At 36.7% G+C, this 12942-nt stretch overlaps 1 protein-coding gene across 1 annotated transcript in view; it reads right to left on the bottom strand.

Moving 5' to 3' along the window:
• nop5 (nop5 ribonucleoprotein) overlaps positions 1-12942 on the bottom strand; it is a 109338-nt gene that overhangs the window by 77181 nt on the left and 19215 nt on the right. The window contains exons 3-4 of the mRNA XM_067147935.2: positions 11810-12124; positions 3184-3383 (exon numbers count right to left, since the gene is read on the bottom strand). Of these exons, the coding sequence (XP_067004036.2) occupies positions 3184-3383; positions 11810-12124 (515 nt within the window). The remainder of the gene's footprint in view (positions 1-3183; positions 3384-11809; positions 12125-12942) is intronic.

The following is a 12942-nucleotide window of genomic DNA, read 5'->3' on the forward strand; positions in this document are numbered from 1 at the left end:
CCACACAATCTCTACATTAAAATTTAAACTAACAGGTGACTTGAAAATTGTGTTATATGTAATAATGTGTACATTATTAAAATTATTTACAAAACTATCACTACAGTTTGATTAGCGTGACTAGCAAACCGTTGTATGCAATATTCTGTGCTCTACAGTTCAGTCCATGTTAAGAAAACAGTATTGCTCTTATTGCTCATATCGAACGGCTCTGTTCTACACCATCACAGGAAAACCACGCCACATAAATCTGTGAAATTCAGTATTTAAGTTCAAAATAAAAAGCGGAACAAACTATGCTGCAAATTATTTTTATGAACTAAAGGGGATGGGGGGGATTTACAGGGGCTATTTTTGGTTTGTACAGAATCATAAAAAACCTCAGCACTGAAGTGTACGGCAAATTGGGGGAGGTAAATAGATAAATAATATTTTTTATGGACTCTAGGTGTGAGGGATGCATTTTAATTGCATTCAATAAATTTCCCCAGGCAACGTGGAGTACTACGGTACTGTCGTATCGCTCACAAAAACAATAGTAAAAATTAAATGCGATCATAAAAAAGTGGTAAAATTAAAACGTGCTTAAGAAAGAACAGTTAAATAACAAAACCAAGCACAAATAAAACACATGGCAAATATTTTTATCAGTACAAGTTATGCCATCAAATATTGCGGCACACCACAACACCAAAATCTTCAGTAACAACGTCTGTAGAGTACAAAAATAATAGAACACACATAAATACTACTCAATATCAACCAACTCTCTCAACACAAGACAAGTACGCACTGAATTAAAGCCTAAAAACACACACACAACAAATAAATACTGTAGACGACTTCACTACAGAAGTGAGCTGCCGACGGTTAACAGAGTGAGGGACAACATGCTCATACCTGCCAATTTTTAGAAAGCAAAAATAGTAAGATTTTTTAATTCTTGGATTTCATCACATATATTCCACCATGGTCTAGGTGAAAAAAGGTCAGAATAAAAGGCATATATATCTACAGTTACAATGCAAATTGACCAGTAAATTTAAAATCTTAAACTAAGAAAACACAAAAATGGTTACAAGAAATTGTACCTAATCATTCTCATTTATGACACATAACATTTCTCTTTATAAAATTAATCATTAATATATTTATGTCACACCAACACACACAACAAAATGCATAATACCATACTTTCTTGCATAATTAACGCACTTTTTGACGAAAAATACAGGCGAAAACTTTGGATGCATAAATTATTCAAGGAATTCAGATATTTACAATTCACTTACATTTAAAAGATACATCAAATATAATATAAACACAACTGTTTCAACTCATTTGCGATTATTGTCATTTGGCATAAAATTCCGGCATGAGATTTTTTCTGAAAAGTCAAATAGAGTACATCACATAAGTTAGACATGTGGATCTGAAGTACCGACAATGGAAAATATTCTTCCCATTACGAGCTGACAATACGACCTGAAGTGAAATAAACATGAACTAATAAGAGTACAATTCATGTAATGTCATAACAATGACATACCGGCAAAAAGAGAAAACTGCCCAACATGAGAAGGGACGGCATCAAAGGAGGGACTCTGCTACATTACCACAAGAATTGTAGTACATCGTTGTTTTTTGCTTCAGGTAGTGCGTACGATAACAATGTACGTTCCTTTCTTATTGATTGTTTGACTTTGTGACATATGGAAACTGACTGGCGTCTGACCTGCGGTTCCTATAAGGGAGATCAAATATTCCTTCACTTTACGCGACTCAATCACAAAGCGATGAAAATGGTTGAAATTATTTGTCATTTACTGGCATAATGTTGTTCTTCGTTGAAGTCCATTTCTCACCATAAAATTAATCTAGCCTCGGCTAACCTTCAAATCCGAGACACTGATTCCACATACAGCGGCTTTTTCTCGTTCTTTAAAATACAGCATTTCATGAGAAATGGCGTATCCAACGTCTGAGTAACAAAATCATACATTTAAGCAAATCCTCATCTACTTGCGGAAACTTGCCGCTTTTTGGTCCGCTAAATGCTTTGCGAGGCTTGTTGGCCACTTGAAGTGCACTTTGGTTACCGCGGTAGCGCACGTTTCATTTGGACACTGAATACTTGCTGCTTGCTGCCCTATTCCCATATGTTTCCAAGTAACTGATCACCGCGAATTTGTATGATGCAGTATTACTCGAATACTATGCACTGGCAAACAATTTTGAGATCACAGAATGTCCGGTACCCGAAACACTTGTAAAACTAGTGCAGTAGGATTTCCTGCCGGCTAATAACAGTACGTTGCCCTGTATTTGGAATGCCCACTTTCGCAATAGGAAGCCTGCTACTTGAGTAGTTGACATCTTTTTCGAAACGTATCCGGAGCTGAGTGATGGATGTTCGAGTTGTGCATACAGCAAATTTCGTCAACATTTCTCTTTCTCCACTTCGGACCCAAAAATATTGGGTATCTCTGAACGCTTGGAGATAATGTTTGTTATATTTTTTTTTTTTTGGCCATTACGAGAAAAGAAAATACCAGAAACTGTCACCGACACAATCCCCTTAAAAACATTCAAATCATTAAAATTATGCACTTAAATACGCTAATCTACCACATACAAAACAATTCAACACATCCCGTACATTATTAACATACGACTTTGACCGATGGGGAAAGCATAGAAATGCAAGAAAAAACACGTGGCCTACAAGTCCGATGAAACTACGGACAGAAATTATGTTAACAGCGTGCGAACAACACAATAACCAACTCATTCTTTTGTACCGATTAACTGAGTCGCTAGTGCGCGCTAGCCTCTCTTGCTTGCAGGACGATTGGCCGCCCTGCCCCGAATCCCCAGCTGTAAAAAGCACACACGCTGCTGTGGTGAGCGGGAAACACGATACACGAAGGTGACGGACAAAACACTCACAAAATAAAACATCAAATAAATATGCTTGAAAATGAGGTTTTGTAAATTACACAAGCACATAAAACACTCACAAAAGTAGTAGTAGTAATAGTAAGAAATATAAGTAGGATAACATCATGTGGGTGCAAAATTCAAATACAGCATTTCTAAAACTAGTTCCAAGGGACACACACCCATTTCTCTTATGTACCATGAGAGTAACTTATGTTGAGACCCAAACTGATATGAACTTACCAGTTACTTTGATAGTCTTGACAAATGCAATGTTATCAGTAATGATCTTCCCCAACTCAGGAAAGTGCCAACCATACCACTCCCTTGTACGCATTATATAATTGTTCAGCTCCTTGTCCAGTTCATCTAAAAGGCCAACAGCTTGCACAATCATAGTGTCTATCTTGTCTGGACTGAACTTCAGCTTGTAGCGTGACAGGCTACATCAAAGAAAACATTATGAATTACAATACAAAAACTGCAAAGGGTAAGGAAAACTATACTGTTGGTAATTTTAACATGAAACAAATAAAGTATTAATTAAAATCAACCTTTAGGCTAAACAATGCTAGAAATTCAATGAAATGAGGACTGGCAACATCTTATTGTAAAATAATGTTAGCACAAGACATCAATCTTCTGTTCACATATACCTGTCTAATGAGAGGATCACTGAAACTTATGGCCATGTTGCAGAAGCTGAAGAAGTGTGGAGTGATATGTGCAATTGTGTCTATAAGAAAGGCATTTCCAACATCTACTGTGATGGTAAGTAATTCTTCCAGAGATACATTTATAATATGGCTGTATGGTTCATAAGAAAAATTTCTTTAAATGAAAAAGTTTCTGACAATGGCCAAAAAACGGCACTCTAGGTACTCCCAAATGGTTTCACAGTAATCCAGTTTTGCCCAGCAGATGTCTAAAAAACCTAGCTAATTCAAATCAAAGAGCTGAGCAGGGGATCGAACAATACCTAATCAACTTAAGAAGTCATTCGAGGCGACTAAAGCAGAAAAGTACCACATTGAACCTGGTGACACAAACAATGATAAGATTTGCATAATAGTATAGGAATAAGACTAAAGAGGAATCATGTTCTCCAGAAATCAAAGGTTCATCCATCTGATGATGTTGGATAAGTTGATATATAGAGACAATCAAGTAGGACAATATTAAAGTTGCAGAAGTCCCAAGGGTTCCATTCGAGGGAGATCAACTATTATCCGGGAAGTTATTAAGCTGAACACCAGAAAAGAGCTAGTGGTGATGCACAAGGGGATACATGGCTAATATATGATATGTACTAAATTCTTGATCTTAATACATGAATTATGACAAGTCTTTATTTGAACTAGCTGCCTCTGTGGATCCGTGGTAGAGTGTCGGCCTCTGGATCCCAAGATAGCGGGTTCAAACCCGGCAGAGGTAGTCGGATTTTTGAAGGGCGGAAAAAAGTCCATTCGACACTCCATGTAGTACGATGTCGGCATGTAAAAGAACTCTGGTGATACATTTGGTATTTACCCGACAAAATTAATTAAATCTCAGCCATAGACGCCCAAGAGAGATCCGGTTTACTCTAGGTCCGCTAGATGGCAGACAGAGTAAACCGGAACGTCGAAATTGACGAGCAGACAGCCAGATGGCGTCAAATCGAAATGTCTGCAAACGGTAGCTGAGGCCATACGATTATTATTATTATTATTATTATTATTTGAACTTTATACAAGGGCATGACAAAAGTAGTTCTCATTTTACTCTGCCTGTGCAGAATTTTGGACTACAAATCAATTTTCTGTAACAACCACCACAGAGCCCGAAAACCATTCCAATAGAATATAATAGGATTGTCTTAAAATAATGTCCACATTTTCTGAAGCTGAAAACAGAACTGTACCAATACAGAGAGCTTTGAAACCCCATCTCCCCTTAATAGTACCACATTATTCACATTTATTTTCTATTTATTTTTGCATCTGAACCAGCATTTTACTAGTTTCAATGCAAAGTCATTTTAGCAAAAGTTGTGACTTTCAGGAACTGCATGATACGCCCAGGTCCCTTCAATGGCAACCAAGTGCAGTTCATGGCCTTTTGTTGAAACTGGCTGAAAAAATGAGGTTTGGGATGATGTGGCAGTAATTTTAGCATTTATATGTTTCATTGATTTCAGTGTTGTTCAATGTTGCTCTTGTTTCCATGAGACACAGAAAAATTGGTGTTACAAATGGTGCAACAAACATCAGAATCTGTATGTGTTTTCTTTATGTATGTGTACCTATAACAGAAATTGCATACCTATTCATTGATGTATGAGGATAGGTTACCTAGGAGAATAATGGCCTCTGTTATGGAGGGTAAGAGAAGTAGAGGGAGACCAAGACGACAATGGTTAGACTCGGTTTCTAACGATTTAAAGATAAGAGATATAGAACTAAATGAGGCCACAACACTAGTTGCAAATCGAGGATTGTGGCGACATTTAGTAAATTGTAATAGACAAGAAAAATGTTCCACCGATCAATACATTTATTGTGAATGAATTATTGCACTAGTACCGGTTTCGGCCTATTTTGGCCATCATCAGCTAGCACACAAATTTACAGTCATTAGACAAAATTACAAAGATGTTACGTTAGAGCATCCGGATGTCTAATGAAAAATGGAAGTAAAATATATTGCAGTATGTTGCGTTAAAATATCACTGATTAAAAGTGGTGATGGTTATAATAAACTAAAACCTATTGATTGAGCATGGACATGAGTACATAAACACATTAAAATATATATGCCACATCATAAGACACTAAAAAATATAGCAATTAAACACATTAAAACATGGTATATTTTAAAAACGTCTATTAAAATTTGAGTTCATGTTGCGTTGCATTCATTCTTCAATCCTCTTGTAGTTCTTGCGTTGATTAAGTTGCATTAGGTGAATATCGAGAATGTTCTATGGCTGATATACTTTGTATTGGTATGTTATAAGAACTCTTGTCATTAAAATTTGAAAATTGAGTACTGTGCAATTCAACTGTTGATGTAGTCAGGTAAGATTTATATATACAGCAAGATAGGGTTTAATTTTAGAGCAGTTGGTGGTGACACCTCTCTTGTTTATGCACGTTATATGGTTGTTATCTGTAAAGAAAAGCTAATATGAGTATAGCGTATGTATGAAGGAATGCCTGGATGTATGTGTGAAATGAAAAGAGTACTTACTGTTGTTGCTGTGGAGGTTGTGTACCGATATGTTTGGAGATTTGTTGTGTTCTGCTACGAGTACGTCTGGGGCTCATGTTAGCTATGTGGAGGGATGTTGGTGGACGGGATGGAGGAGTGGCTATTGTGAAGGTAGGGGCGGGGTTAGGTTTGTGATTCGTCGGTTTGTTATGACGTGTGTTTACTAATTTGAGATAGTCATTTTTTATTGAAGGAATAACTTTGTCAAAGATGATACTGGTTTTCTCTGTAATGTCGTTAATGTTATGATTGGGGTTAGCGTATTGATCCAAAGAAATATAGAAATCTTCGGTTATGTTGAGCAGGGGGGCCCTTAGAGTTTATGTTTAATATCATCATGTCATTATTGATGTCTGTAAAGTTGTGCTTAGATTCTTCTACACGTTGGCCTATTGATGAGAAATGGTTGTGCTTTACTGCATTTATATGTTCATTATAACGGACGGTGAAGTTTCTGCCTGTACGTCCAATGTAGCTTGTATCACAGTTGTTACATTTGATGCGGTAGACACCTGATTGGTTGTATTTATTATTATTAATGACTGTTTTGGTGTTGTGTATAGTGTTGGTGCTGTTGTGTGTGGTTTTTAATGCTATTTTCAGGTTGTGCTTCTTAAAGATATTAGTTATAGTATATATATTGGTGTTGTTGAAGGTAAATAGGACATAATCTTTTTTTGGTTTGGCTGTTTTGATTAATTTAGTTTTAGGTTGGGATTTTATTTTGTGGATGATTTTGTTGACCATTTCTTTGCTGTATCCATTGTATTTGGCTATGTCGTGGATTAATTTTAATTCATTATTTTGATCTATTGTCATTGGGATATTGAAAGCTCTATGTATCATACTATAATAGGCTGCTCTTTTATGTGTGTTAGGATGAGCGGAGTAATTTTTTATGGTATTTAAAGTGTGTGTGGGTTTCCTATAGATCTTGTAAGATAAGTGAGTGTCATGCCTGGTTATTGTTAAGTCCAAGTAATTTAAGGTACGGTTATTTTCTGTTTCTTTAGTGAATTTAATTTGGGGGTCTAAATTGTTAAGTTTGTCTAGTATAGTATCTGCATCAGTGAATCTATTATCTATAATTACGAAGATATCATCGACAAATCTACACCAAAAATATATATTATCTATTTTATTAATTGACGTGTATTCTAGGCAGTCGATATATATTTCTGCTAATATTCCGGAAGCAGGAGATCCCATAGGTAATCCTTGTTGCTGATATATGGTATCATGAAATTTGTAGTAGTTATTGTTTAAGGCGAATTTAAGCAGAATCACGAATTCTTCTATTTCTAAGGTGCTCAAGTTACTATGGTTTTTTAGGTTAGATTCAATTATTTTGACTGTTTGTTTAATAGGAATGTTAGGGTATATGTTTGTTATATCAAATGAAGTAAGTGTATGATGTTTCTCGATCTTTAGTTCTTTGGTTCTGTTGCAAAAATCTATTGAGTTTTGTATTGTTTTGTTTGCTAAAAATGAATAATGCTTTTTCAAAAATTTCTGAATGAATTGTGATAACTTATAGCTTGGACTGGCTTTATAGTTTATAATTGGTCTCATGGGAACATTTTCTTTGTGTATTTTAGGGTAGGCCCTTGAGGATGGTAATTGGGGGTTCATAGTTATAAGTTTAGCAGATTCTGTTTCGGTGAGAATAAAGTGTGTGTTCTTGAGTAGATTTTTTAAATTCCTTTGTATATTATTGGTTGGATCTCGGCGTTTAATTGAAAAAGTGTTGTCCTGGAACCATTCTTTAGTCTTTGTTATGTATTCATTCTTATCCATAATGACCGTAGTGTTGCCTTTGTCGGCTTTTGTTATTAGTAGATTGTTCTGTTTTATTTTGTTTTTGAGTTTGTTTAGGTTCGATTTATTGGTGGTAATCATGTTTAGGTTACATTGAATCCAATCAATACGGAATATGAAACTTATAAATAATAATAGTTTAGTAAATTCTCAGAGGCTTGCAGACTGAACGCTGAAAGGCATAACAGTCTATAATGATAATGTATGTATGTATGTACATAATTACTGGGAGTTACATGTTACTAAGTTCACGAATACGGTTGCCTAGTTGTAATTCCTCTTAAAATAATAACCACAACCACCTTACTAACATCCACTATAAAAGTCTTAAGATGCTTATATTTCTTGCCATAGAGTAGTAAGCACACACTTGAGTTTTGACATCCAGAATCTTTTATTACATAATCATTGCTACACAACATACTCCAACAGTACCTACATGAAGTGAAAGAAAGAAATGTATGCAGCGGCAATGCCATGTTTGTTGTTTTTCATAATGCACGATGCCCCTCAATAACATTCCCTCTTAGCAGTGATGGATTTAAAAAAATTACCTTCATATATGCAGATCTGAGTGCATGTACTAATTTATAATGTTACGTGTCGGGCTGAGTGGCTCAAATGGTTGAGGTGCTGGCCTTCTGACCCCAATTTGGCAGGTTCAATCCTGGCTCAGTCCGGTGGTATTTGAAGGTGCTCAAATATGTCAGCCATGTATTGGTAGATTTAGTGGCGCGTAAAAAAACTCGGAGACAAAATCCTGGCACCTTGGCATCTCCAAAAACCACAAAAGTAGTTAGTGGGATGTAAAAATATTATTATTATTATTTTATTGTTATTATTATTATTATTAATAATAAAAACAGAGAATAAATTGCCCTTTCTAAGAAACTGGGACTAATTGTCATCCGAACAAAACCTGTCACAATACCAGAACAACAGGTTGAAAAATGGTACTGTCCTGTTCAAAACAGGACATATGGTTACTTAATTTAAAAGCAAGTTGACATCATCCACATCCTTCAAAAACATTACAGCTTCCTATTCCAAGAGAACTGCACCAAATTCCACAAAACATTTTTCAAGTTGAGAAAAAAAGCAAAATACTGTAATTTGAGCGAGAGAAGCAGATCCAGACTCCCAGGGTGGTGTGCACCAACAATGAATAAGCTCTACTTCTGCAGGAAAGTACTCTTTATTAAAGTCAACATTTGGCTAATTCCATAAGAGAGTAAATTACTTCTTGAGTATTTTAGTTCTCTCAAATACTCCTGGACTAAATTAATACAAAAGTAAAATGTTGAAGAGCACTATCTTGTAGTAAATGACTAAAGAAGTAAATAAAGCACAAATATAGGCTAGAATTTACTGTCACATCGACCATGGAGTAAGCCAGGAGTAGACCTGTTGACTGAAATAGAACACTCTGTAGTAAACAATAGGAAGACATTTTAATGTTTTCATGGATTACTTAGATTATACTGATGATCTTAACGAAAAAAGCAGTGGGAATGTAGTAGTATGTATAGTGCACGAAAGGCGAGATTCGTATAAAACGTAAGGTATGTTTCGGTCTTAAGAAAGAACCCTTAACCATCCTTCAGAATTCAGCTTGCAGATAACTTATAACAAAATTCAGACAGGAATTCAGCTGTATCTCCCACTTTACAGTTTTTGTGTGCCCTGTGAGTGTTTTGTCTGGTAACATTTCAGTTTGCTGCGAGCGATTTTATTAACATTCATTGTACAACTAGGTCTACATGTCTTTTTTATTTTATTTTAATTTTTTGCTAATGGTTTTTCATTTCACTAACACATCAAAGATTTCTAGTGACACAAGAATGGGAAAGAACTAAGACTGGGGAGGTAACTGGGGTGGCCTTAATTAAGGTATAACCTCAGCATTTGCCTGATGTAAAATTGGTAAACCACAGAAATCCATCTTGAGGCCTGCCAACACTGGAATTCAAACAGACCATCTCCAAAAAGCAAGCTCAGAGCTGTGCAACCTGACGAGTTTTTCCTTTTTCAGGAATGATCTGTTATTATCCGGTGACTTTCCCATCCCCCTCGACATTCAGCAAGTTTCAACGCTGTACCCTCTCTTGTTAATTCTACTGATGGAACCTGTAACAGCAGATCTGCACCATTCTTTGGCATGGATGATGTCAAGTTGGCCTCAGAGACCCCGGTTGATCTGCAATGCCAAAGCCAGAATGGAGCGATCGGCTGGCGCAAGAGAGCCTGTGGCTAAATAAAAAGAAGTCTGAATATGACGCCAGATTCACAAGCAATCAGAACCATTAAGGTAGACCTGCCGCGAGTGACAAGATTCAAGTATCTTGGCTCCACGATTACTAATGATGGCCAACTTGTTGAGGAGGTAAATGAAAGAATATCCACAGCCTAGATGAAATGGAGAACAACAACCGTGTCACTTGTACAACCAGAGGAGAAAATCTCAAATCAAAAATCTATCGTACTGTCATGGTACTGGAAGCCACAGAGACTAAGATGCTGAGGTGGACAGTTGTCGTCACTAAACCGGATCGCATCCTCAATGAATCCATCAAGGAGAGATTTGGCATTGCACTGATTCAAGAAAATGTGTGCAAGAGTTTTCTACAATGGATTGGACATGTACTAAGGACAGTGGCCAACATTATCGCGAAGGCGGGTTATATGTTAGAAGTAGCTGGTAGGAGACCAAAACAGCAATGGGCCGATACCCTTCACAAAGATCTGAAGAGTATCAATGTCCACCCTAACATGGCCCAGGACAGAACTAAATGGAGACGACGAATCCAGGTAGTGGATCACACCAGTAGGAGGGCCAAATGCTGAAGCAAAAGAAGAAGAATCTGTTATTATATATGTTTTCTTTCCCACCTATTATCTAAATATTATTTATTCATAAATTAGTTTCAACAGACTGAAGAACCTAACAGTTATAAATTGTATCTTTCCCCGGGAAGGAAGTCGAAAAATTTAGAAAAGGGATTTCAATTTTTGGAAAGGCAGAGGGCCCTGAGGTTCACTCACCCTGCATAAAAAATGAGTACCAGGTGAATTCCGTGGGGCAAAGGCAGCCAGGCATAGAATTAACCACTCTATCGCATTTAAAGGCTGAAGTTGTGAAAAGTGGAAGCATTGATCTTCCATTCATCCAAGGGAAAAGGATTCGAGAGGAAGCTAAGAATACAAAGAGAGCAAATGTATTGCTGATATTAGTCAAATGGAAATAACATGTATCACAAAGACTACTGTAAACGGTATTTCCCATTATTTGCCTGCTATACAATTATTCATCGTCAAATAACAAAACAACTCTTAGCACTGGGCGAAACTTATCAGGAAGGTTTTGGAAGGACCGGAGATCAGTAGATACCCCTTCCTGCCCAAGTCATTCCCAATCACCAGGTTTGTTGCGTACCTTCAGTATTTATTTTTTCCTTATGTGTATGTTAATCAAGATAGTAAATATCTGTGTAAAAAGCTCAGTAAATGGTGATCAAAAGTGTCAATAATGGGTATAATAGCAGGTTTTCATTATATTTCCACTATGTAATCTTTCAGTTAACCTTATCTACATTTTCTTTCTCGGGGTAATATTGTATATTTCTGGTTTTTCATTTGTGGACCGAAAACATCACCAACCCAGTATGAAAGAATTAATTATAGATGTGTGTATTACATACATACTGTAAGGGTAATAAAATAAATATGGTAAAAAACAACAGAAAATTAAAAAATCCATCCAAGTCAAATGCAATAGCTAGGAACCTGCCACATATCTTACCTGTGAGCCAGTCCCAGCGCCATGGCTGTCATCTCTTTGCGTGGTAAACCAGCCAAGAGGCTCTCCATCTGGGAACGGATGCATCTCATGAGTTCTTGCACTGCAGTGTTTGAGAGGCACTGCAACTGTAGCTTGTCTTTGATTGCATTCCCTAATTTGGCATCAGCTACAAGTAGCTGATCATGTGCCTCCTTTACCACGATTTTCTTTAGCATCTTCTTCAAAGACTTAGAAAGTTTACCTTCTACAGCGGCTGTTGTTGCTGCCAGAGCTTCCGTTGTATCACGGAACTTTTCAAAGTGCTTAAGTTTAACACTAAAAAAGAAAGAAAATAAGAGTTCTTAAATAACAATACCAGTTACACATTAGGTATACCAACAATATCAAGGAAAACTTTTTTTGTTTTTGTAAAATTTGCTTTACGCCGCAGAGACACAGATCTTTTGCAGATGATAGGGAAGGGGTAGAAGTGAGGAAGGAAGCAACCATAGCCTAAACTATGCTACATCCCCGACCTTTACCTGATGTGAAAATGGTAAACCAAGGAAAACAATCTTCAGACCTGCTGACAGTAGGGTTCGAACCCCACTATCTTCCGCATGCAAGCTGATAGCTATGTGACCCAAACTGCACAGACTTTTGGTGAAGGAATACTATTTGAAAAACATCACACATAATATATGTGGCAAAAATGAAGGGCAAGGTATGCAGCAAAACCAACAATATTGAAATTATTGCTCATCTGCTGTCCACATTTCCTTAGCAATGAAGTATTTAGTATATTGTATATAATAGTTTGACATACTGTGAATTCAGTGTTGTGTTGATATCTGCAATTACGGTACTCCCAGCAGAGGAGAAGGTGTTTAAAATCAAGCACTTATTTCCAGTCATACGGAGTGGGGCGGCAAAATGGGCCAAGTTACCTTAAGGAGCAATTTAATGATGAGGCACCAAATAACAGAATAATAGCTCTCAATGACAGTTCCACTGTACAGGATAAACCTTATGTCAACAAAACAGAACAACAGGGTGCCAGGAACCATCACCACAAGTGAAAATCGTGGACAACTTTGACAGATGTTACATTCCCAAAGTGTAGTCAACGACAAACAACGTTGAAACTCTACTTG

The sequence above is a fragment of the Anabrus simplex genome, chromosome 5, assembly GCF_040414725.1.
Source record: "Anabrus simplex isolate iqAnaSimp1 chromosome 5, ASM4041472v1, whole genome shotgun sequence".
NCBI lineage: Eukaryota > Metazoa > Arthropoda > Insecta > Orthoptera > Tettigoniidae > Anabrus > Anabrus simplex.